The sequence below is a fragment of the Mastacembelus armatus genome, chromosome 5 (genome assembly GCF_900324485.2).
Source record: "Mastacembelus armatus chromosome 5, fMasArm1.2, whole genome shotgun sequence".
Taxonomy (NCBI): domain Eukaryota; kingdom Metazoa; phylum Chordata; class Actinopteri; order Synbranchiformes; family Mastacembelidae; genus Mastacembelus; species Mastacembelus armatus.
This window is the reverse complement of record NC_046637.1, coordinates 26,655,144-26,679,945: the sequence shown is the minus strand read 5'-3', so window position 1 is coordinate 26,679,945 and position 24,802 is coordinate 26,655,144. Positions and strand designations below refer to the sequence as shown.

At 42.6% G+C, this 24,802-nt stretch overlaps 3 protein-coding genes across 7 annotated transcripts; 2 read left to right on the top strand and 1 right to left on the bottom strand.

Annotated features, from left to right (window-relative positions):
* Positions 1-4: 4 nt before the first annotated feature.
* On the bottom strand, positions 5-1,517 carry LOC113130380 (dnaJ homolog subfamily B member 9-like). 2 transcript variants are annotated; one of them, XM_026306959.1, is made up of 3 exons: positions 1,376-1,517; positions 804-1,050; positions 5-373 (listed from the first exon to the last, which is right to left on the bottom strand). In XM_026306959.1, the coding sequence occupies exons 2-3, from the start codon at positions 1,039-1,041 to the stop codon at positions 72-74; spliced, it is 540 nt and encodes a 179-aa protein (XP_026162744.1). In that variant the 5' UTR covers positions 1,042-1,050; positions 1,376-1,517; the 3' UTR covers positions 5-71. The 2 variants fall into 2 exon arrangements, with proteins under 2 accessions (XP_026162744.1, XP_026162745.1); XM_026306960.2 differs by lacking the exon at positions 1,376-1,517 and having other exon boundaries at positions 804-1,175.
* zc3h10 (zinc finger CCCH-type containing 10) lies at positions 968-5,484 on the top strand. 4 transcript variants are annotated; one of them, XM_026306955.1, is made up of 4 exons: positions 968-1,098; positions 2,151-3,445; positions 3,695-3,724; positions 4,498-5,484. In XM_026306955.1, the coding sequence occupies exons 2-4, from the start codon at positions 2,297-2,299 to the stop codon at positions 5,008-5,010; spliced, it is 1,692 nt and encodes a 563-aa protein (XP_026162740.1). In that variant the 5' UTR covers positions 968-1,098; positions 2,151-2,296; the 3' UTR covers positions 5,011-5,484. The 4 variants fall into 4 exon arrangements, 3 of the variants coding, with proteins under 3 accessions (XP_026162740.1, XP_026162739.1, XP_026162741.1); XR_004463082.1 differs by lacking the exon at positions 968-1,098 and adding an exon at positions 1,544-1,778 and having other exon boundaries at positions 2,151-2,354; positions 4,498-4,606; XM_026306954.2 differs by lacking the exon at positions 968-1,098 and adding an exon at positions 1,544-1,778.
* Positions 5,485-6,066: 582 nt separating this feature from the next.
* LOC113130475 (extended synaptotagmin-1-like) lies at positions 6,067-23,139 on the top strand. Its single transcript, XM_026307158.1, has 52 exons — positions 6,067-6,752; positions 7,535-7,576; positions 8,426-8,560; positions 8,664-8,737; positions 8,830-8,902; positions 9,007-9,096; positions 9,261-9,316; positions 9,472-9,592; positions 9,677-9,853; positions 10,088-10,170; positions 10,353-10,401; positions 10,502-10,591; positions 10,717-10,812; positions 11,317-11,388; positions 11,495-11,581; positions 11,679-11,828; positions 11,942-12,055; positions 12,151-12,327; positions 12,442-12,527; positions 12,607-12,655; positions 12,824-12,913; positions 13,000-13,095; positions 13,178-13,249; positions 13,369-13,455; positions 13,547-13,693; positions 14,089-14,195; positions 14,278-14,455; positions 14,553-14,729; positions 14,817-14,899; positions 15,167-15,215; positions 15,303-15,392; positions 15,581-15,676; positions 15,969-16,040; positions 16,824-16,910; positions 16,994-17,140; positions 17,229-17,365; positions 17,527-17,641; positions 17,723-17,817; positions 17,995-18,127; positions 18,985-19,161; positions 19,270-19,352; positions 19,661-19,709; positions 19,814-19,903; positions 20,037-20,132; positions 20,227-20,298; positions 20,384-20,470; positions 20,575-20,721; positions 20,828-20,976; positions 21,298-21,429; positions 21,517-21,619; positions 21,968-22,017; positions 22,452-23,139. The coding sequence occupies exons 1-52, from the start codon at positions 6,387-6,389 to the stop codon at positions 22,477-22,479; spliced, it is 5,508 nt and encodes a 1,835-aa protein (XP_026162943.1). The 5' UTR covers positions 6,067-6,386; the 3' UTR covers positions 22,480-23,139.
* The last annotated feature ends 1,663 nt before the right edge of the window (positions 23,140-24,802 follow it).

The following is a 24,802-nucleotide window of genomic DNA, read 5'->3' as shown; positions in this document are numbered from 1 at the left end:
CGGATATTGAGTGGACAATTTAATGGTTGTTGATAAGAATAAAAGACAATGAATTAAAGGTTGCACATTACTCAGTACTCTTCCTCATTTTCATCCCCATCCCAAAAATTGAAGCTGAAGTCAGGCCTCTCAAAACTGTAATGCTCATATGAACCGTCTTCGTCCTCCCCTTCCTGATGAAAGCTCCAGTGGAAGAGCGGCTCCTCCACAAACGGACTCTCATCAAAGTCATGGAAGAAGTCTGAGAAGCTGAAGTGGAAGCTTGTTTCGTCGTCGTCCTCTGGGTCGACAGAGGCCTCGTTTTTCAGGAAAGCCGCATGACCCTCAGTGTCATACAGCCTCCTCTTCTCCTTGTTGGAGAGAACTGTGTACGCTAGAGGAGGACAGACAAGAGTTTCACTTTGTTTTAGCTTTAACTGAGCAATAAAAGGGCACTCAGGTACAGGTTTATTAGGTGCACGAACAGTCCTCCAATAAATCCTCACCTCATATAGATCATAATATTCTGTTTGTTGAAGGTGGACAACTAATTTACTGTTAGTTCAGAAACAGGAGCGTGAGGTGCTGTTGAAACTGTGCTGCATCATTGTGTGCCGTGTTAACACTCTTTAAATTAATAAGGGTGGACAAATTATTGGAAACACCTGTCTGCATTTGTGCAATACAACATCTGAACACACCTGCAGACTACACTAACCACCGTGAATGCACAGGTCACTGCTGCAAGTTTTCATTTGTAACAAAGAAATCACGTGTTTTGAAGGTGAAAGTTCAGTGTGTTTGCAGGCGTTAGCCTATTTTACCTTCAGCAATCTCTCTGAAAGTCGTCTCTGCATCGTCGCTCTTGTTCTTATCGGGGTGGTACTTTTTGGCCAGTTTTCGAAAAGCCTTTTTTATCTGGCTGTCGGTTGCTGTCGGCTCAACATTGAGAGTATCATAGTAATTCCTGCTGGTCTCTGAGGCAGCAGGCAGGGCTTCAGATAAGCACAGCAGCAGGACCAAGGAGGATTGCATCCAATGGAAAACACCTTGCACCCCCATGCTGAGCGCCTGGGCACAGAGGAGGAAGTGAAACACAAGAAGTCATGCACAGCTCAGGTTATCTGGAAGTGCAGCTGCTTTGCGGTTTGACAGCTCATCTTCATATTCACATGAAGCTAATGGTGACTGCGCTGCAGGTCAACACTAGCGTCAGACAGCAGCCCTGCATGTTCCTGTTTCTAGCACATTAGTTTACTTAAAGCGTTAACTTGGTGTAACGGCTATTTCAGACAAGCTGCATGCAAAAAAAAAAAAAAAAATCGCGGTAAAGGTGCTTCAAAATAAACGTGACCTCGTCCAGAGACACTTTTGAGTATAAGCTAGCTTAGCTCACCGTGTTTTAGCGGTAGTGCTGCTCCTATACAAGTCCAGCTTTACAGCGTGTATTTACTGTTCCCCGAGAATAAAAAGACCTTTACAGTGTGTGTTTATTGTTTCCTGCTAAAAACAGGGTGAAAGCTAAGTTTCTTAGTTAGATGCACTGCAGCGGTTTCACCACTAGAGGCAGCAGACAACAACAGCCCGGCGGGGAAACGGAAGAGAAGCGCGTCGTCTTCTTCGTTGGTGGTGAAAGAGGCGTAAAGAAATGTAGTAAACAGCACCGAGACTCGGAGGAATTGTTAAAAATAACACTCGCTTGGTTGATGTTGTTAGAGGAAACATCTATATCATTTTGATTAAATCTGATTTGCATGGAAGATGCTCAGCTATTCTCTGAATATGGCTCATGGTTTCTGGTAAGATCAAATTAGCATTTAGCCAGTTAGCCAATGTTAGCTAATGTTAGCCAGCCAGCTCGACGGGCTCGTAGCACCATTTTAGGTTTGGCAGCCACTTATTCAGGAACGCGATACAATATATTGTGCTTTATTTACTGACAACCAGTGAGTGTGTTCTTTCTAATGTGGTGTGCATGCAGTGGTTGGTCTGTGTTGTAGCTGCTGCTCATTATCAACAAACAACAACGTCAGCGCTAAATGTTTATTTACTAGTCGCAGTCACGTGTTAATATTTCAGCGCAGTATTTGAACGTAACGTTATAACCTTCACTGGTATGTTTCATGGCTTTGGGACCTCATTAACATTTAAGTTTGTGTTTTCTCTTTCAGAGTTTTGAATGGGAGATTGCACTACGTCCAGGAAAATATAATCAGTGACGTATTTGCATGTCTATGTGAATATTTGCCACGCCACGTCACGTCAGCACCGCACATACACATGAGTACTATTTTCTCCATGAGCTGGGCCCAGCGCCATGCCTGACCGGGACAGTTCTTACCTGGCAGGTGGTGGTGGGAGTGGTGGTAGTCTAGGTGAGGAAGGAGGACCTGGGTCTGGTTTGGCAGGGGTGCCGGCAGAGGGCAGAGGAGGTTCAGGAGGAAGTGTTAGCAACAACCTTTCTGGTTCTGGGGGCATGGGGGGTGGAGGTGCATTAGGAAACGGCAATAGTTGTGGGAATGGTGGAGGTGGGGGGCAAGGTGCAGGACTGGGATTGGATGGTGTTTGCAGGGACTTCATACGCAATGTCTGCAAGAGAGGGAGGCGCTGCCGCTTCAGACATCCAGACTTTAATGAGGTACCTGATTTGGGAGTGCAGAAGAATGAGTTCATCTTTTGTCATGACCATCAGAATAAAGAGTGTATGCGCTCTAACTGCCGCTTTGTCCATGGATCTAAAGAGGATGAGGACCATTACAAGAAAACAGGAGAGCTACCTCTCAGGTTAAGAGGCAAAGTTGCAGCACGATTGGGCCTGTCCCCAATGGATCTCCCCCATAGCCGTGGGGAGGTCCCTATCTGCAGAGACTTCCTGAAAGGAGAGTGCCAGAGGGGCAACAAATGTAAATTCCGTCATGTCAAAAAAGACTATGAATATGAAACATCCAGGGTCGGAGTGGGTGGTGTTATGGGGGCAGGTGCCAGTGGAGTGGTGAATGTTGGGGGAGGGATGGGTGGTGGAGGAGGGGGTGCTTGTGGAGGAATACAAGGACTTGTTGGAGGTGGAGGTGGGGGTAATATAATTGGGATCGGTTGCCCCAGCTTGGGTGGTTGCAGAGACCCAGGTATCTCAGGAGTTGGGGGAGTAGGTGGGGGTGGGATGAGCGGTTGCCTGTCCATTAGTTCTTCAGCACAGCGACGCTATGACAGAAGCTCCTGCTCAGTGTATGACCCTCTGCTGGAGAGCGGCTTGTTCGATGCTGGTTCCCTGGAGGCATCTATGGACCACACTGCTCTACAGTTGAAGAGGCGGCGGTTGGAGGGGCTCCGCCTGACGGATGGGAGTGGTGGTGGGCACTATGATCTGGGAGTTCAAGACACCTTGCCACCACGTCCACTGGAGTATAGGTTCTTGGAGGAAGAAAACGCCCTGCTGAGGAAAAGGGTGGAAGAGTTGAAGAAGCAGGTTAGAATAAAAAAGACAACAGTGTTGCTGAAGGATTGAAAAACATCAACATCCACTACAGCAGAGAGCAAAGGACTGAGTTTATTACCAGAAACGTGTATTTTCACTCTTTTGAAACTTCATTAATTGGGATTAAGACAAAAACTTGCATGAAACTGAGTTCTAGGATATTCTCACATGAATAGCAATCGACATATATCAGTTAAATATTAACGCAGTATCTGCAATTTGTTTTTGATCTTTCAACAGCTAATATCAGATGTAGTAGTGGACAAAATAGTAAGTATATTTGACAGACCAGTGCCAAATATTACATCACGTTTTTAAATAGAGTAGAATCAGCATTATTCTCAATGTAGATCATATGCTTCAAATGATTAAACAGAATATATTGTAGGGCTGTAACTTTTATCACATTGTGTTGTCAGCTCTTGATTTTGCTGTTATTTTGAACTGATAAAATAATATGGCCCTTTATGAGTCTCACTATGGGTTGACCCCAGTATTTTTAATGAATCTCTGCTTTTTTGAGCAAGCTTTTTTAAGAAATAAAATTTCTTATTTTTTAAGAAAATACAAGCTTATTTGTGGGCTATACAACACATGGTGAAAAGATTTTAACAAACTTAATGATTGTCATGTGATATAACATTAGGCAGAACTAAAGTGACCCAACACATTGTCCTCATATGACATTTGATCAAGATTAAAAATGTAAACTTGTTTTTACAAACATTTCCATTTGAAGAAAAGTCTTGTACCTCATCAGGAAGAATCAGTAGCAGATTTGTTGTCATGTGTTACCCCATGCCTGATTAACAGTAAACAGTCAGTTACAGTCAAACAGCAACTTCCTGTTTTGAAGTTTGGTGTTAGGGCAACACTTCACACTTAATTCACAAATTGTACCTCGAGGAACCACTATTTGTCTGCTCTAGAGTTTCACACTTAAACTGTGGCAGCTGTTACATGCATTTATGTATTTTTTTTTTTTTTACACAGGTATGTACATTGTTTTTCTTTTTCTAATCCATGCGTTCTCTGTCGGTCAGGTTTCAAATCTCATTGCAACAAATGAGGTTCTTCTTGAGCAGAATGCCCAGTTCCGAAGCCAGGCCAAGGTGATGACGCTTTCTTCGACGCCTGCACCCACTGAGCAGAGTCTGGCGCCCCCTGTGGGTGCTGTAAGCTCCTACAATCACAGCATCGCCCAGACTCATACCACCCTGAGCAGTGCAGGACTGCAGCCACGACCTGTCACCCAGCAAGACCTGGTAGCTCCCACTGGTGCCCAGGCAGCACCGCCAACTAACGCAGCCCCTCCTACAGCTCCTCCACCCCACCTCAACCCTGAGATCACCCCCCTCTCAGCTGCCCTTGCACAGACCATTGCCCAAGGGATGGCGCCTCCTGTTTCTATGGCACCGGTGGCTGTTTCTGTGGCACCAGTGGCAGTGTCCATGACACAGCCTCTGCCTGGCATCACCATGAGTCATGCCACCACCCCGATGGTGTCCTACCCCATTGCAAGTCAAAGCATGAGGATCACCACTCTGCCTCACTAAACATCCATTGTGAGGACCGTAGTACCCGGAAGTCAGACTGTAGCATCGTAAAGGGGGATTTTTTAATATACATGGTCGCTCTGTAATGTGTTTTAGACTGAGCTGATGACCAAACAGATGAGTTGAGTATAGACACTTGTAGTTTGTCCACCAGGGGGCAGCATACAATCGTTTTCTCTGTGCTGTGGCAGCATTACAAACATTTTTCTCCTACAGACTGACTGACCTGTGAACTCTGGCAGGGTCTGTAGACCAAAGGGATCTTTTCAAACACAGGCACCTAAAATAGAACAACAAACTGAATATATGAGGTCACCCACAGTTCTTGAACCATGTTTTGGAAAACTGTGGTCCCATCCTTGTGGGGACTTGGAACACTTTGAAAGGGGTTTGTGCTTATATTTTTGTGGATTGCTCTGGTGTAAATTAACTTTGTTACTTTGCACATATAAAAAAATAACATCCAGAAAAAAACAGTGACTCTTGTGTAATCTGTTACTTCTGTCTACTGCTATCCTCTTATATTCACATTTTTATATAACCACAGCTCACACGGGTGAGATGAATAAGTCATGTCTAGACAGAAAACGTTGTAGAAAATGTTCATGTTGACATCCCTTTGCTTGATTTGTTCGGGTGGAGTCTCACTGTGTAAACTTGAATATAATACCCTGTGTTTCTTCAGCAGCCTCATGCCACTGTGGCTCTTTACACAACAGGCTTATTTGCTACAGCTTAAGGGAATCATTTTGACCAGGGCCTGTGGACTCACACTGCATTTAGGGGGACCAGGCTGCTGTTTTAAAATAAACTCCAACACCATAAATGATTGGTAATGCTGTGACTGCATCACACTATTTTCTTTTTTTATTTTACATGATGCCTCATCAGACGGCTGAAAGTGTTTCTAGCAGATAATGGAAGTGACATTTGAATCCTAAATGCAGTGCGTGTGCAGCCCTCTGGTTGTGTCAGCGTAATGCTGCAGTAATTACGCCAAACTGGATGATTGTCTTGACGCAGCAGCGAAAGAGTCAAATGTGCAGTTTTTTTTTTTTGTTCCAGTGGGCGTGTTTTCTTCCACACAGCTGGACTGGGTGCATAGTGGGTGAAGAGCACAACTATAGCTGGAAGTCGTTTCTCCAGAAGGTCCGCGACTTTGTTAAAAACTGCGCAGTTTCCCTTCGGTAATAAACGCGTAACCCAAAAAGATGCGACGCAGTGAACTGAGGTAGTCAGGACAGGGAGCGTGCAGCGGAGCGTTTGTTGAAGCGGGTGGTGGAGACCGTTAGATTAACTATTGGTTCTGTTCAAGAACATTTCAAGTTATTTTTATCTAAAGCAGGATATTAGTGATTATTTGTTGACTTCCGAAGATGCAAAACGAAAAATCGGAGCCGAGTGAACCCAAGGCCCCGGAGTCTCCGACCACGGGCGACCCCGACAAGAAGGAGCTGAGCGCCCTGGAGGAGGCAGAGGCTCCCAAAGCGAAGGGCATAAGCGCAGTCGCGGTGCTCTGGACATTTGGCAAATGTCTGGGCGCCTTGCTGCCCGTCTATCTGGCTGGTTACTACCGGGTCAGCACCAGCCTGCTGGTGTGTGGGATGGTGGTCTACACGGGGTGGAAACATGCCCGAGAAGCCAAGCAGGCACGGCTGAAGTCAGCCATAGAGCTGTTCGACAACGAGGACGAGTATGCAGCCACCAAACTATCCAAAATCAAGCGAGAGCTTCCTGCATGGGTAAGAAATGACCGCAGAGTATTCACATGCGCACAAACAAACACACTGTTGTTCTCTTTAATCTAGACATTATGGACAGCTGGAAGACAAAGGATCCTAAAGTCCTGGAGTTAAAACAGCTTTTTCTAGTGGTTGGATTTTAGAGCTTCGTTGTAACACGCAGCTCATGTTACATCCCCCATTTCCTCTCAGTCAGTAGGTGAACTTGCGGTGTGTTTGCATTTCAAAACCTGTCAAAGTGCTGCAGCTGTTGCACATAAAATCTAAAGCTCCGTGCACTTTGAACTGAGGCTGGCCGGAAGATGGATGAGATGTGTGATAGTCCTGCTTTGCAAGTCACGCAGCTTTATAGATTATGTGATCAACGTGGAAATGTTGGGCACACATGGGTCTGTTTTGACTCACAGCGTCTGGCCACACCCTATTGAGGTTCCCCTGGATACTTTCAGTGAGTGATTTTAATGAATGCTTGCATAACCAGACAGCATGCTCCTCCTCAAAGTTTTCACAAAGCGCCATCTCTATAGTGCTGCTCTACAAATGGCCAGTGTCAATATTTCCTCTAAGAGAATCCTATAAAATATTAATGAAGCAACTTCAAGCACTTTCATTGCATCAGTATCTCACCTTTCTTGTTTCCTATGGAAATAGTTTAGTCTAAAACCTGGTCATAATACTATCAGTGCTGTTGTTCACTTCCAGACCTGCATTAGCTGAATCATATCCCTGCCCTGTTGTGTTTACTGACCTCTGTCTGCCCTCATTGTGTTGCTTTCCTTCAGGTCAACTTTCCAGATGTGGAGAAGGTTGAGTGGCTGAACAAGGTGAGAGCAGTAGTTTCACTGTATGACTTTACACAAAGACACAGTTTTTCTAAAGCACACGAGTCTGTTCATTCAGTTGTCCAGCTGTTGCGCTGACTGACTGATGCTTGGTGGTGTATGGCAGACAAACAGCTGTTGCTATCTGATAGACGCAGCTCCCAAGTTCCAGAAAAGGCCACTCCTCCTCCACCAGTGTAGCCACCGTGTCTGTACTGCAGAGAGCAGGACCAGTGCCAGGCAGACCTCTCAACATTTCCATTTCATTGCTGGCTAACACAGGAAGGGGGAGGAGCTGCCCAGTCCCCAAACTAAATAAAACTGCAGCTATTGTCCCCCCAACCCCCCGTGCTCATGAGAAACTAAGGCAGCCGATATAGACGTACAGAGATAAAAGTATTCGTGCTATCGGGACCATGAGATCTGAGGATGGGCAAAGACACAAAGCAGAGGTTTGAGAGAGATTACTGGAGGATAGATCAGCAGATTCCTGCGCTGCTCAGGCTTCGTCCTCCACCGGAGCGGGTGGCTGATGACTCATTGTCCGCTTATGCTAGTCTATAACCAACTCTGGGGTTTTTCCACAGGCACGCAACCAAACACTGAGTCTGCTACTAGATTCTTTTCCTGGAGATATGAGTTAAAGGCCAAACATACTTACACAGTAACAAACAAATACAAATAAAAAGACCAACACTAGAGTAGACTCCAGCTCTATTTCTGCCATTGTTATGAAAACCAAACCTCCTGACAAATAACCAAGTCTACCTAAAGCAGTGGTGTCTGGTTGCATACTGTCCACGTTACATGTGTTATTACCTTTTCTAACCTTGTTAATCGTGGCCTGGCCAGGTGCTGCAGCAAGTGTGGCCCTTTGTCGGCCAGTACATTGAGAAGCTGCTGGTGGAAACCATCGCTCCATCTATCCGAGCCTCGAGCTCCCACCTCCAAACCCTCAGCATCACAAAAGTGGACATGGGAGACAAGGTGACACCACTGATACCCTAATTATAAAGTGACACCAAGAAATCACACAAACGCAGCGTGTCCATTATGTTGTGCAAACAAACGTGCTTTATGTTTGCTTCAGGCCATGAAGGTCGTTGGGATCAAGGCACACACAGAAAACGACAAGGGACAAGTCCTGTTAGATCTGTATATCAGGTGAGTTTTATCCATTGCTCTTTGGATCTATGAGCCACCATCACCTCTGCATTTATATCACACTGCTGACGCTTTCGTTCCATCGTCCTCAGCTACGTTGGCAACGTAGAGATCAACGTTGAGGTGAAAAGGTACTTTTGCAAAGCTGGAGTCAAAGGAATACAGGTGTGTTTTCTTATTACGCTAGAAGTTATTATGTGGTTATACACATTGGACATTATTCAGCATTTGGATTCATTTCACAAACATCCTCTGTGTCTCTGTTTTAGCTACATGGGATGATGAGGGTGATTCTTGAGCCTCTGATTGGAGATGTGCCCATAGTGGGTGCAGTCACCATGTTTTTCATCCGGAGGCCTGTATGTCCATCTATGGTCACCTCTAACTGTCCTTTTCTTGTTGCCCCCCCTGTCCTATCATGTGTCTCACTTTAGTCCCGTATTACCTTTCATGATATTGATTTCTCATCCATCCTGATTGATTTGCTGAACGTAACACATTCTTCGCTTTAATCTTTTCACAGAAACTAGACATCAATTGGACTGGACTGACTAATTTGTTGGACATCCCTGGACTGAAGTGAGTCATGGTGAAATAGTTTTGTTGTCAGCAGTAGCTACAGCCTTGTAATAAACCTAACCTCACAATATTTTACTACTGTGTAAAGTTTATAGAGCGAATAATAAACTATCCAGGTTATTTACAGTGAAATGTGACTCTCTCCTTTGTCTCAGTGTCATGTCAGACAGCATGATTATGGATGCCATCGCCTCTTTCCTGGTTTTGCCAAACCGCCTTGTTGTCCCCCTGGTTCCTGGTCTACATGTGGCCCAACTCCGTTCTCCTTTGCCCAGGGTAAAACCCGACTATGCACCTGCAGATGGAAATCTTCTTTCAGCAACCAGCATGTTTTACCTACACCCTCTTTTTCTTTCTCAGGGTGTGGTTCGCATCCACCTTCTGGAGGCACAGAATCTGGCAGCAAAGGACAATTATGTGAAAGGGGTCATGGCTGGCTTGTCTGACCCCTATGCCATACTGAGGGTGGGCCCTCAGACCTTCACCTCCAAACACATTGACAACACAGACTCTCCCAAGTGGGGAGAAATGTATGAGGTAAGGAAAAAGAAAAAAAGTTTAAATTCTGTGTTTATTACTTGTACAAGTGTTGGAAGATGTTTTTCATGGTTGGACTGGATTTCATTTATCACCTCACCTTGTTCTGTGTATATGAAGGGATTAGTCTGTTCCAGTGCTGAGAATGTTCCTTTTCATTCGTGATACCACAGCCAGCTTCCATACAAATCCTTCTGTCAGTCTTCATGTCCTTGTGTGTGTCCGGTACATCAGGTTATAGTCCATGAAGTGCCTGGTCAGGAGTTGGAGGTGGAGGTATATGACAAAGACCCAGACCAGGATGATTTCCTGGGCAGGTACATGATGCATAGTACATGTGTCTTTGTTGAATCATGTTTCATCTGTCACCTTTCATGGGCAGAGGGAAAAATACACAACCTTTTTGACACATTTTAATCTTAAAGTCACTGCATCTGTCACATATGCTGTGACTCTTTAAATTGAATGTTCACCAGTAAGTTTTATTTCCTCCATATAGGACCAAATTGGATTTGGGTATTGTGAAGAAATCCATAGTTGTCGATGATGTAAGTAAAAAATGTTATCACCACAGTCACAGCAGTCAGTTATATAAGCAAAGCTGCCATCTTTGGATATTAAATGTATACCTGTGGCTTATCTTTCCAGTGGCTCACTTTGAAGGACACGCAGTCAGGACAGATTCATTTGAGGCTGGAGTGGTTGGCCTTGCTGCCCAACACTGATCAATTAGAGGAGGTTTGAGTCACTCACTTCCACTGACACGTTATTTTTAGTTGATTCAAGAATGTAAAAGGTTGTTTGTTTTTTTTGCATCGACACTCCTGTCAAACAATATGTTAATGATTCTCTCTCTCTCTCAGATCCTAAAGAAGAATGAGAGTGTGATTAGTAAGACTGCCAATCCACCTTCTTCTGCCATCTTGACTGTATATTTGGACAAGGCTGAGGCACTTCCTGTAAGCTAAATATCTCTACCCTCTCTGCCCACATTTGTAGTCATCTCAGAACTGCTTCCTGTGTGTGGTTAAACTGAGGCAGAGCTGTAGGTGCCATCTGTTAGGCATTTGACAAACTTATTGCCTCGGCCTACAACCCTGGTCACAGAATTGTGGTGTGGATGAGTGCGGCGAACTTGAGCCATTTCCTGCTGTGCTAATATTTGCTGTCATATCCTATATATATATATATATATATATATAAAAAAGGGAACACTGGTGATTTGTAATCAACTCAGTCTTTGTGTTTCTTAGTTACACTTCCTGATCGTAGCATGCCTTGTGCTGCTTCCTCTGTTATTTGTGCCGTTGCTATGGTGACCTTATACACACTGTTATTCAGATCAACCACGTGTTGTCCAAATGGCAGCTGAATCTTTTAGTGCTCTGCACGTGGTTGCAGGATATCACCACTCACATGCCTTACTGTGTTCTCATGCCTTTGTCTGTAACTGTATCTTTTAGATGAAGAAGGGGAATAAAGAGCCCAATCCCATGGTGCAGCTGTCCGTGGAGAATATCACTAAAGAGAGCAAGGTCTATCAACTGAGGAAGATCATTTTAACACTTTAACACTTTCATTTATTTCTATTTGTACACATCAGGAGCTTCTCACTTAAATCACACTTCCTGTTTATTTTAGACTTGTTACACAACCATTAATCCAGAGTGGGAAGAAGCTTTCACCTTCTTCATCCACGATCCTAGCAAGCAGGACATAAACATTCAGGTAACAGTTCATTAGCTACACTAAACTATTAGTTTGGCTTTCTGTCCTGCTAACTTATATTCATACTTTGGCTTTTCCTTCATGTTTCATTGACCAGGTGAAGGACGCCGACCGTGTGCAGACGTTGGGCACTTTGGCCATCCCGTTATCCCGTCTGCTGTCCAATTCCAATCTTTCTCTGGACCAGTGGTTTCAGCTGGACAGCTCTGGATCTGCCAGTCGCATCTATATCAATACAGTTCTCAGGGTGAATAAACAATAAAAATGAGCAGAATGTAGATTACCATGTATATGGATAATGATGTCTTAGCTGAAAATACCTGGGATTTTGCTTCATTCAGTTTCTCCTTTTGTACGTAGGTCCTGTGGTTAGATGAGGAAAACATTGCGTCTGATGTGTCATCTAATCTGTCAGCTGGACTGTCCAAACAGCTGCCTCAGCAGACCTCTCCTCATCCTAGCTTTGCCACGGAGGTACAGGACGACAGTACATTCTCTACTTCTAAAAGTCTGAGCTGATGTCATATATATATAATACTTTAACTTTTTTTTTTTAATTATTTTTTCAGGGATTGCTTAGAATTCACCTTTTGGCAGGCCAGAACCTTGTTCCGAAAGATAACTTGATGGGGGGCATGGTAAAAGGCAAGAGTGACCCTTACGTCAAGCTCAACATCGGCGGCGAAACCTTCACCAGCCATGTTATCAAGGAAAACCTTAACCCCACCTGGAACGAGATGTATGAGGTGAATAACAGGACGTTATTGAAAGAACACGGTTTTCAATAAACATTTTGGAGAATTAGATGAAATTTAAAAAATGTCATAGAGCTCTTGTGTGCGGTTTTGTTTACCCCTCAGGTGATTCTAACTCAGCTGCCAGGCCAGGAGCTGCATGTGGAAGTGTTTGACAAAGACATAAACATGAAGGATGACTTCATGGGCAGGTAGCTATGTATAATTTAATACCACATGCTAATAATATCCGTAAACGTGCATTCTCATATTATATTTCTTGACATACAGGATAAAGATCAGTCTGAAAGACATCATCGATGCTCAGTACACTGATCAGGTGAGGTCCTTTATTACTGCATTTTTAGGTTGTAGGATTGTGTTTAGTATTTTGGAAACATGGAGGTCCGACGATGAGGGACTAAAATTCAGCATCTCCGATATTATTTAGTGGACGAATATGTTGGTGCTTGTTTTGTTGCATTAAAATAGTTTCTCTGTTTGTCAGTGGTACACGCTCAGTGATGTGAAGTCTGGTCGCCTGCATCTGGTACTGGAGTGGGTTCCAACAGCCTCAGAGTCAGACAGACTGGATCAGGTGAGTATTTTCTGATCAAGTCATGGATTCATGGGAACTTTGTGGTAAGATCGGCTCATACTCACCAGCTGTTTTTGTGCCTTTAGGTTCTTCAGTTCTACTCCAGACAGGCCTACCAGAACAAGGCGGTTCCCTCTGCCGGCCTGCTGTTTGTGTACATCGACCGAGCAGATGGCTTACCGGTGAGTCTTTTGCTGCTGGTGTGAAGGTTAATGTGTGGTATTAGCAGTTAAAACTCCAATTTCCTGTTCTGACCCTCTGTAGGTGAAGAAGAGTGGGAAAGATCCAAAAGTGGGAGCAGAGATTACTCTTAGACAAACATCCCACAAGACGACAGTAAGACCCCAAACGTATTCACAATATATTACTGTAGTACTGTATTACTGTAGTACACAGACTGATAACAGTATATTTTAGTAATGTTGACAGACTCCTTTCATTTCTTTTTTTTGAAGGTGTGTGATCGCACCACGTCACCTGAGTGGAATGAGGCGTTCTGCTTCTTGGTTCAAGACCCCAGAGAAGATATTCTCGTTGTTAAAGTAGGCTGGCTTCAGAGTCCAGGAAAACACTGGTAATGAAAACGGTCTAATTTCTGACATATAAATAATCCAATGTGTTGTGTTTTGCCAGTTCTCCCACTGCTGGACCCTGCCCATTGGTTCCCTGGTGGTTCCTATTAGAGAGCTGCTGTCCGAACCAGAACTGGTCCTGGACCAGTGGTTCCATCTGGATGGAGCATCACCTGAGAGTCAGGTTCTTTTGAGGGCTGAACTCAAGGTGAAAGAATATTGTGTCTTATTCTAAATATATGTGTTAAAGTTAATTTTCTTTTTCTCCATCCATTTATCACTTTATGTCCTAATCTTTGTTTCGATGCTGTTTTCCTTATTTGTCAATATATCTGACCGTGTAACTACTTCTTTTAATCTTTGTATATATTTTACTCTGCGTAACTATGTAACTGTGCATGTCTTTCTGTTTCTTATTTGCATGTATGTCTCAGTTTCTGTATCTAGAGCTCAGCTTTTCCTTTTCTTTTATTGTCATGAGGTTTTAGAGGCAGCGCTTCAATTTCCTTTTTGTTCTACTGATACTGATATTTACAATCAGGACTGTTACAAAGCAGAACAAATGAAGTGAAATAATAATAAACAATATTCACTCAACTGTAGATGCTGATTCCAAGCAAATGTCCTGGTGCCACTGATAAGACTAAGGTCACCTCAGCGTCAGACCCCTCTCCTGCTCAGCAAAAATTGGAGACAGCCACAGAGCTGAAGTGAGAAAGTTTAATCCAAAATGTTTTTACTTTCCATTTGTCCCTTGTCTCTTGAATTTCTAGCTACTGTTTGTGTTTTAAGGTCTAGTTCAGTGGACACGCCCCCTGTGGAGACAGTTGTCTCTTCAGCGATTAGGCATGAAGATGTGGACATAAAGAAAAAGGCAGCTAATGTGCCTGAAGAAAAGTTGGAAAAATCACCGGGTCCGGCTATAACACAACCTCCTCATACTTCTCCAGACCTCAGCTTTGCCACAGAGGTAATACTGCGAAATAGTGATCTACAGTAGCAAATATAACCCACAGGACATAACACATTTAATAACCTGTACGAAGCTAAATGATCTCTTCCTGTAGGGACTGCTCCGAATGATCCTGCTGGAGGCCAAGAGTCTGGTCGCCAAAGATAACATGATGGGTGGAATGGTGAAGGGCAGGAGCGATCCCTATGCCAAGATCAGTGTTGGAGAGGCCACATTTAAGAGTAACGTGATCAAGGAGAATCTAAATCCAGTCTGGAATGAAATGTATGAGGTGAGTAGAGGCGGCCGTACGGTTAAAGTTCGCTTCAGCACGATTATGAACTACCTACTTTTTATTGACTGGCTGGGGTTCCTACAGGTGGTGCTGAGGCCTCAGTCAGGGCAGGAGGTGCAGGTAGAGCTGTATGACAAAGACGTGGACAAAGATGACTTCCTGGGCAGGTGAGAGCTAATGTGGAGGTTTCTAGGTTTTTCAACAATAACTGGAAGGCTCCTGATCTCCTGATGTGCATTATACTATGTGCACTATATGCTTTGCACTAGGTCATAAAACCATCATTGTTTAAAACATATAGTTTAACTATTATTTTTGAGTGTTTGCCCACTTTTAAAAAGACCTATCATGCAAATTTAGAAAACTTTAATAGCAAGGCTGCACTTCACAGACGTGCGTGTGAAAATGTGCATTTTCTTCTTCACCGTTTACAGATTCAAAATCAGTGTGGCAGACATCATCCATTCCCAGTACTCGGATCAGGTGAGTATTTCATGCTCACTGTGCCTGAGTAAGTTTCCTCACTGTAACTGTAGGCTGTGATTCAGTAAGAGGATGTCTCTGTTTCAGTGGTACACCCTGAATGATGTGAAGTCTGGACGTGTTCGCCTCATATCAGAGTGGGTTCCAGCAGTGTCCCATAATAAAACCTTGGACCAAGTTAGTGCAATTTTTCCATGATTTCTTTTGGCTCCTTCCCCTAAGTGCATTTTTATAAGCTGTATCGTTTGTGCTGCCTGTTCATCTCTCATCTGTGCAAGTCCAAAAAATATCCACTGCCCAGCTGAGTCACTGTGCTCACCAGTGCTGAGTCACTCTAATGTATTTTTTATTTGATTCTGCTGCAGGTGATGCAGATGCAGACTCTCCAGTCTTACAGGAACAAGGCTGCTCCCTCTGCAGCTCTGCTCTTCATCTATATGGACAGGGCACACTCACTGCCTGTGAGTCCCTTTTGTGTATATTGAAAATCACTCTAATAAATATGGGGTTGGAGTTGATAAACAAATGAGGTTTTCTACCCTAGATACTGTGTTTATGGACAATCACATTACTACAAATGAAAGACTTTTAGTTGCTAAAGCAAAAACCTGTTGGATTGTATGTTGCAATGTTATTTGTTTTTTGTTTTTTTTAAAGAAAAGGGAAGTTAGATATTTGTTCACTGTTACATTAATGAATACAAACGAATACAAAGTAGATAGAAACACATAATGTTTGTCTTTCTCTGTTCAGTTTAAGAAAAGTGGAAATGAGCCCAAGGCTGGAGCTGAGCTTGTATTTGGTAAAACCACCTACAAGACCAAGGTATAGTACACACACACACACACACACACAAACACACACACACACACACACACACACAGTTTTCTTTCTCTAATAGTGAGGACACTTATTTACCCATCAGAACTAAATGCCTTATTTTAACCCCGACCTAAAGTTAATTCAACTTTAAAGCAACAAAAAAAGCCCTTTGGAGTTTTGAGGACCAGACCACACACACAAGCTGTGTCCCAGTACAGGAGCTGCATTTGAAGGCTGATTGCATCACAGTATTGTGACAAGGCTGTTTCATTTTGAAGGCTCCTCAAAATGCAGCCTTCTTTTCTTTCTACGTCCTCAATGGACTAGGCCGTCTCTTCAGTTGATCCTGTAGTTTGACAGTTGAAGGATGCCACCCCCAAATTGAGACACAGCTACAGTCTATACAAACATAGTCTTTGGCCATGCAAATTTAGGGCTGCAACTAGTTATTATTATTATTATCATATTGATTGATCTATTAATATTTTTGCCAATAAAATGTGATGATGAATTCCCCATCACGTTTCCCAGAAACCAAAGCAGTGCATTCATAAATAATTAAAACTGTATGGGATAAATGACTAAAAGCCTCTGTTTAAATAATGACAACTTTGGTGCCCCCTAGTGACAATTTCAAAAAGGATTTGAGGTGTGTTTCCAGGTGAATTTGTGATACAGAGTATACAGCTTTATCTCAGTGCCATAAATGTATTAATGTATTATTATGTTTTTGCTATATGGTTGAAGCATCTACCGATACCTCATTTTTTCTGTTTCTGTCCGAAGGTGTGTGACCGCTCTGTATCACCTCAGTGGAATGAATCCTTCTACTTTTTGGTGAGAGACCCCAGAGAGGAGATGCTCATAGTGAAGGTGAGTGTATTATATGTCTCCTAGTACTAATGAGCTGTATATGGCCTCTGACTGACATTGTGTGTGTGTCCTTGTCTCTGCAGTTGTCCAGTGCCTGGGACCAGCCGTTGGGCTCCCTGGTCATTCCTGTGAGAGATCTGCTCTCTGAGCCACAGTTGGTCCAGGACCAGTGGATGCATCTGGATGGAGCTTTACCTGAAAGTGAAATCCTACTGAGGGCAGAACTCAAGGTCTGTGAATATACACACAATAGGGGGATTTGGTCGATTGTCTCTGATACACAGAATAACAAACCATATTGTTTTTGTTCGTTCGCAGATCCTTAACTCAAGGATGACTGAGGTTCCACAGCCTTCTGTAACTGATTCAGAGAAAGAGGAGGCAGCCTCAGCCACTGACAAATCATCCAAAGCAGCTAGTGAGGAGGAAAAAAGTTCACAGTTGCCAACACATAAGTGAGTGTGTTGTGCCTGGCCTGATAATACACACATCAAATCTGCTGCTGGAGTAATTAAAAATTACCTTTCACCTGGAAAAGGCTTTTGCGCGTTCTGCCTTATTAGGTTCAGTTCATCTGAATCTGGTTGTGTTCTGTAACAGCACTGTGTGTTTTCAGGTCCGTTACAGTGCCTGAAAAACCTGAAGCTCACACTGCACCATCCACTGAAAGGGGTGCTGCTGCCAAACCACCTGCCATTCACACGGCACCTGATACATCCCCTTCAGCTGAAGTGAGTCATATCACATGGCAGTCAGTCGTAATTAGGCTTCGTCTGTTTGCACCTTCAGCATTTTAATGTCATTTTCTTCAGCTGGTGAGAAAGCCAACAGATAGAGAGGAGCATCCCAAGCAGGCGGACACAGCAGCTAAAAGAGACTTTGACCCAAAGCAAATACAAACAAAGGGGTGAGCGCCAGAGACACATACGTTAAAACAATAGCAATAATAGAATAATAAGCAGACCTTATCCATTCATATATACATGTATATATTCATTCTGGTTTGGAGCTTGCTTTTTGGTGATCACCACAAAGAAACCTCATTTTAATCTCTGTGTGTTTCTGGCTGTGTACGTGAATACAGTACTGGTCTAGGTGACCTCGCCCACGCCACACTGACTGGCTTTCCTGCCAAAACCCTGGGGCCAGCAGAAACTCCCAAAGCTGGTGAAGTTCTTGCACCACACACCAACCCAAGCCAAGACTTTGGTAAAGAGGTGAGTTTAATTTACGCCTTTTCAGATCCATCCATTATTTATACCCACTATTACGGGTCACAGGGATCTGCTGGAGCCTATCCCAGCTCTCTTTGGGTGATAAGCCGGTCACCAGGTCACCAGTCCATCATTGGACCTGTTCAGATAGTTTTATTATTCAGTGTAGTCTGATAATTGTTCAAATGTTCAAAATAAACATAGACACTGTAAGGTAGTGATTAATTTTTGCGAATTTATGCCGTTAAGTGTCAAATAACCCACTGGGTCTATGCTACTTCTTCTTGTCTTAAAATAGCATGTTATGTTGTGTATGCAGGCCTGCATGGTTTCAGCTTCCTTTGCTTTCTTACCAGGTCTGCTGTGTAGTCCACTGGCTGTCTGCTTAGACAACCTCCACATAGGAGGCTCAGAATAAATGTGTCAAGTCAGGAAGGAAATATGGTTTGAATGGCACATTTACTGAAAACAAATAACAGGAAGACATGTTCTTATAAACCAGATTTATAGTAGAGACTTGAGGCAGGTGTCTGTTAATCTCATAAAAGTTCATTTGTACCTATTACAGTGCCTTTATGTTAGTAGTAGTCACAACATGCCAAGTACTGCATGCAGGCCTGCAGCGTTTGTGGTTGAAACAAACCAACAAGAGCTTTAGAAATAGTTGGGGTTGAAGAATCTAAGTGTTTTGAATAAAAAATATTCATATTCACTATGACATGAAGGGGAAAAAATCATGTTTGTGTTAATTCTTCCTGTTTGGTCCACAGACGTCTGATGGTCAGGGACACTCTGAAATATACAGTTTATAAAAGCTGCACATGAACAAGCTGCAGATGCTCACTATGTTCGTCCTACAGGGGTTGCTGAGGATTCACCTGCTGGAGGCCAAGAATCTGGTTGCCAAGGACAACATGATGGGGGGCATGGTGAAGGGCAAGAGTGACCCTTATGTCAAGATCAACATAGGGGGGGTCACATTTAAGAGTCACATCATTGAAAAGAATCTCAACCCAACATGGAATGAAATGTATGAGGTATGAGGAGCTCATACATATTAAAGCACTTTACGTTGAGTGGATGACGTTGCATGTAGATGTGTGTGTATCTTTTGACAAATATGGGGTTTTGTTTGCTTTGACCAGGTGGTTTTGATTGGAAACAACACCCAGGAGATCAAGTTTGAAGCATTTGATAAGGATATAGATTCTGATGACTTCCTTGGCAGGTGTGTGTCTTCTCTATGGTAATCAGTAACTTGTATTAGTACTGTACCCAAGCTAAAAAGTCCCATGTGCATTGATCTGCATGATAAGAATTAGCACAAATAACAGCTTTGACTTCGTGTAATTTTGAAAGCATCAGTGTATAACTAACAGTAAATGCATTTTTTTTAAATTTTAGATACAAGCTGGGAAATACTTATGCTTGTTTTAAAACTCTATTGTTGTTGTATTGTTGCTTTCATTAAATGTTAATATGATTCTGAATGTTAGCACTGGAAATCCTGTTGTTAACCACAACACTTCTTCACAGATTCAGTATCAAGCTAAACGAGGTCATCAGATCACAGTACACAGATCAGGTTAGTCATAACCTTAAGTGTTCAAATGTGATCTCTGAACTCTTTCATTTCCTTATATGAAGGGCGTTGTCCTGCTTCTCTAACTGCCTCTGTCTCTGTTGCAGTGGTTCACTCTGAATGATGTGAAGTCTGGGCAGGTTCACTTGATACTGGAATGGGTTCCTGAGGTGTCCAGTTCAATCAGACTTGACCAGGTCCGTCTTTACACCCAGTTTAAGTGTGTACCCGAGAAAGCAGTTGCAGCTGAGTCACATTGCAGCAGGCAGGGCCCATTAATCACATTACAACATAACTGTCAGTCCTAACTGGCTGTGCTTCATGTCGCAGGTACTGCAGCTTCAGTCTCTCCAGTCTTATCAGAACAAAGCTGTCCCCTCTGCTGCTCTGCTCTTTGTTCATTTGGAGAGAGCACATTCATTACCCGTAAGTCCCCTGCATCTGTTTTCACCCTGTGCAGCAGTTAATAAATATCACTTACTGTATAATAAAACCTAGATGCCTCTCTTTTCCTACTTAGTTGAAGAAAAGTGGAAAGGAACCCAAAGCAGGAGCTGAGCTTGTTCTGGGTGAAACAACATACAAAACCAAAGTGAGACTCCTCATGCACAGTTCTGTATGTTCAGTCAGTTACAATTTCAGAGACTCTGTCTTACATTTTCATCATCTCTCTTAAGCTGTGTGACAGAAGCAACGACCCTGAGTGGAATGAGTCTTTCCACTTCCTGGTCCGTGACCCTAAACACCAGATGCTTGTAATAAAGGCAAGACGTTTACTTTTTTTAAACCATCTCTGTCTTCGCTTTTGGTTATCAATGGATTTGTGTTTATGTGTTTACATATTTTTTCTCCATCCCTTACATGGCAGTTGTCGAGTGGCTGGGACCAGCCAATGGGATCTCTGGTGATTCCCATCAAGAACCTGCTTGCGGAACCACAGTTAGTCCTGGATCAGTGGTTCCATCTGGACGGAGCCTCGCCTGAGAGTCAGCTCCTCCTGAGGGCAGAACTCAAGGTACCAGAGAAAACCCATCATGAGATACTCTCTTATTAAAACACTGTATTTTTCACTAATAAATATTTCCTGCCTTTTGTTGTTGCTGTGAATTTGTTTTCATTAGATTCTGAATTCCAAAATGGTGGATATGATCAGTGCAGGGACTCTGCCCTGTGCTGTCTCTGCCGGTGGATCTGGAAATGGGCAGGTGAAGTTGTCGCTCTCGTATTCCTCACAGGAGAGAAAGTTCATTGTCGTCATCCATGCCTGCAGGTGTGTTTCCTCAAACAGTGCAGCAAAATATTTGATGTCAGCTCAGACTTTATAAGAAATTTGCTTCTATTTCAGTGTCCTAACACTGAATCACATCATCAGTTTTAGTTTTAAGAAGCTTATCTTGCTGCTGCAGAAGCCTAAACGCAGTTTGTAGGAGAAATTATAAAGGAGCATAAATCTGATTTTCACAAACAAACTTTGCACGTTGCTGTCTATTGACAGAGGCGTTGTACTGCCCTAATATACTGGGGCTTTCTAAAAATATTCTTAACCCTTTGCATGTAAAATGATGTAAGATTGACTTTTTTCTGTGTACAGAGGTCTGCTGTCTCAAGGTAAAGATGGTGTAGACAGTTATGTCTCCATCATGCTGCTGCCAGACAAAAGCAAGGCCACAAAGAAGAAGACAGCAGTGAAGAAAAAAGACCTGAACCCAGAATACAATGAAAGGTAATTAACTAACTGTGCAAATGTGTTGAATGTTTGTTAGATTTTCTCTCTTGTGTAACTCTCACCATCTGTGTGATCTTCTTTAAGGTTTGAGTATGATCTGCCTGCGGAGGAGACGAGATTCAAGCGCCTCAGTGTTTCAGTGAAGAATAACTCGGCCTCGTTCAGGGGCCCTGACGTCATTGGACAGGTCAGGATGACTTAAGCCTACAATATCTCATTTTTCAGCCAGTAGAGGGTCTAATGAGAGTCCAAACAAATTCACATCATAAGCCGTTCCTAACCTCTCACTGACCCTACTGTCCTGTCCTGTTTACTAGCAGTGATGTGATGTACAGATGCCTGACTGGGTCAAAAGGCAGCCTCAGTCTCAACAGTCTCAAGTGACCTTTAGAGTCATAATCACATAAGACTATCACACACATTAAGAGAATTCTCTCTAGAAGTGGCAGCAACACTTTTAATTTCTTTCACTCTTACGTTTGTAGTGTAGTGTATCAAAGACGTGCAGATGTTAACATGTCATTCCTGCTTTCAGGTGCAAATCGAGTTGGCTGAGGTTGACCTGGTTTCTGGTGTCACAGGATGGTGAGCGGAGCCGACCGAAATTTCTTAAGCCTGCATTTGAATTTTATTTATACTCCACCCAAAATATACTTTGTGTCTATTAAGTATATTTTGGAAAAATATGAAGCACTTTCTGTCTGTAGATGTACAAAGTGACAAGTTAATGGAGGCTGAGGTCAGTTTGAAATATTAGATTCCACATTGAAGGTGGAGAAAACATCAAAACATACATAACATGGAAAACTCTCATCAAAGTTTCTCCAAATATTCCAAACATCTGTATTTCACCAAGCTAAAGCTAAACACATCAGAGCTGTGGAGCTTTGAGGAGACCGTTAACATACTGAATGTGTGTAAGCACAATGGAGAAATGCATCATGCTGCAGGAGTGCTGTGAGAAGTATGGTGTCACTTAACTGGGCTTCCTGAAATGACTCTGCCTCTGTTTATTCCAGGTTCACTCTGAAAGATGAAGCTGAATAACTGCACTGCTTGCTGATGATTTCATCACTTGGCAGTGTCTTTGCTGCAACTCACACTGAGGCCTTCTCCCTCTTCGCCACCCTCCTCTGCATTTTGTGTCACTGTGACAGTCTTACCTGCATCCACCCAGCTTTGAGTACTGACATGTACTATATAGTTGAAGTGCATTGTGTATTTATATACATCAATAGTCTCACCAAAGATCAGTAGCCTGAAGTTTAGGAGTTGTCAAGGATAAAAAGCAGGTTAGTAGGAGAAATTAATAGTTTTAAGACTGAGCTCAGCAAGTGAAAGATGTAAGGAATGACGCCATATTTAGTTGCTGGATTTGCTCATGTATTGCTGCAGGTATGTTTTTCGTCTGAGAGTATCATGTTTGAAGGGCACAATCATTTTTTGATTATTAATTTTTATGTACTGCTCATAAATGCTAATGCCATTTCAGTATTATAGATCTGTTTTATATCATTCGTACATGATTTTATATTTCACAGGACTGTGCTGTTTTTAGCTTCTTTTTTTTTTTCACAAGACTTATGTTACACCTTCATCTTAATTCAATCACAGTGTGTCTGAATCTGTATATTTGCAAAGATTTCACCTTAGATGGGCTACTGTGTGGTGAAAAATGGTCAAAAAATAAAAAAATAAGATTTCTCAGTTTTGTTTTTATTTTCATACAGTTAATTATTTTATTATTGAAAAAATATAGGACATGTGGTAATTGGTATATGAATTGATCTTGATTGAAAAAAAATGTGTTTTGTACTACTTTCATTCCAAAAGCAGGGAGGAACATCAGGGGATAATCATTACAAAATATCAATGACAGATTGTTTGGTTTTTTTTTATATCCCAAAGCCAAAAATATAGCAGCATCCGGCGAAGGTGCTCTTGGTCCATTAGCCGGTCTTTGCGCTCCATTGCCACAGTGTCCCTAGGTTCTCTGGTCCTTCCCCACCACCAGGAGACCGGAACTTCCAGTGACCATTGGCCGGTCTTTGCGCTACTTCGCCCGCATGTCCTTTACCACAGTGTCCCTTGGTTCTCTGGTTCTTCACCACCATGGAGTCCCTGTGTTACACCCATGGCTTAGACTTATCTCTGACTGCTCATCGTAGTAACATATACATACATACAAACATTGATTTATTTCGAACTTATGAAGAAAAATGTGTACAATATTCACAGTGGAAAATGCTAAATACAAGTATTTATATGCATGCAGCATATAAGCTATACACATATGTAGATAAATAAAAATGTATATCTCTGAATATTACACGTAGATTTAAAAAAACAAACAAAAAAAAAAGCTCGAAAGAAGTAGAACTTATTTACTCCCACCTCCAATTCTTTCCCCTTTAACCATATGGTTGCAGCCACTGACAGTTAAGCTACGAATAAATTCTGTGTTATCCTAACAATCATATAACATAGTTGCTATTACTTTAGGTCCATCCCAATAATCCCAATAATATAAAAATCAATAATTTAATTTAATAATCCTCATTAATTAACATTCATATATGTCATGGTATTTAAAATAATCTCCAATTATATTGTTATATACCAATAAAACAGCAATAATAATAATTACAACTATTATTTGTCACGATTCTGGGTTTTAAAATTTGTTTAGGACCAATAATGCGCCCACTCTGGTACTCAAGGTCTGAAACCAAACTTTATTTAACCAAAAAAACAAGAACAGAGAAAAACAGGAGACGATACCTACAACCAAAAAACCAGATAACAGAAAACAAGGTATTACCAGAAACGTGAGCACGGGAACACAGTGGGGACAAGACGTGGGACCTGTGACATACACATGCTGGGGTCACCCCAGACGAACAAGGGACATGGAACATGAAAAGGAACACAAACATGAAATAAGAGGGAACAAGGCTTGAGGATCTGGGTCACACACACTGAGGGGACTCACCAGACCAAAAGGGGAACATGAACATGAAATAGGAGGGAACAAGGCTTGAGGGTCTGGGTCACACACACTGAGGGGACTCACCAGACCAAAGGGGAACATGAACATGAAAGGGGAATCAAGGCATGAACATGGAACACAAGGGGAACAAGACATGAACGAAGGGAGTTAACATAGACAAGGTAACAAGGCAAAACTGGAACACATGAGCACACAAGACATGGTGAGAACACAGACAAAAAAAAAACAGAACACTTAACACAAGGTGAAAATCCATGAACGAAAACGCAGGAAGGAAACTCAAATGTGAAGCAATGAAAGCAAGGCAAACTAGAAAACTCCTTCCCATTGGCTAGGGCAGTGTAGGGCTGTGTGGGGCAG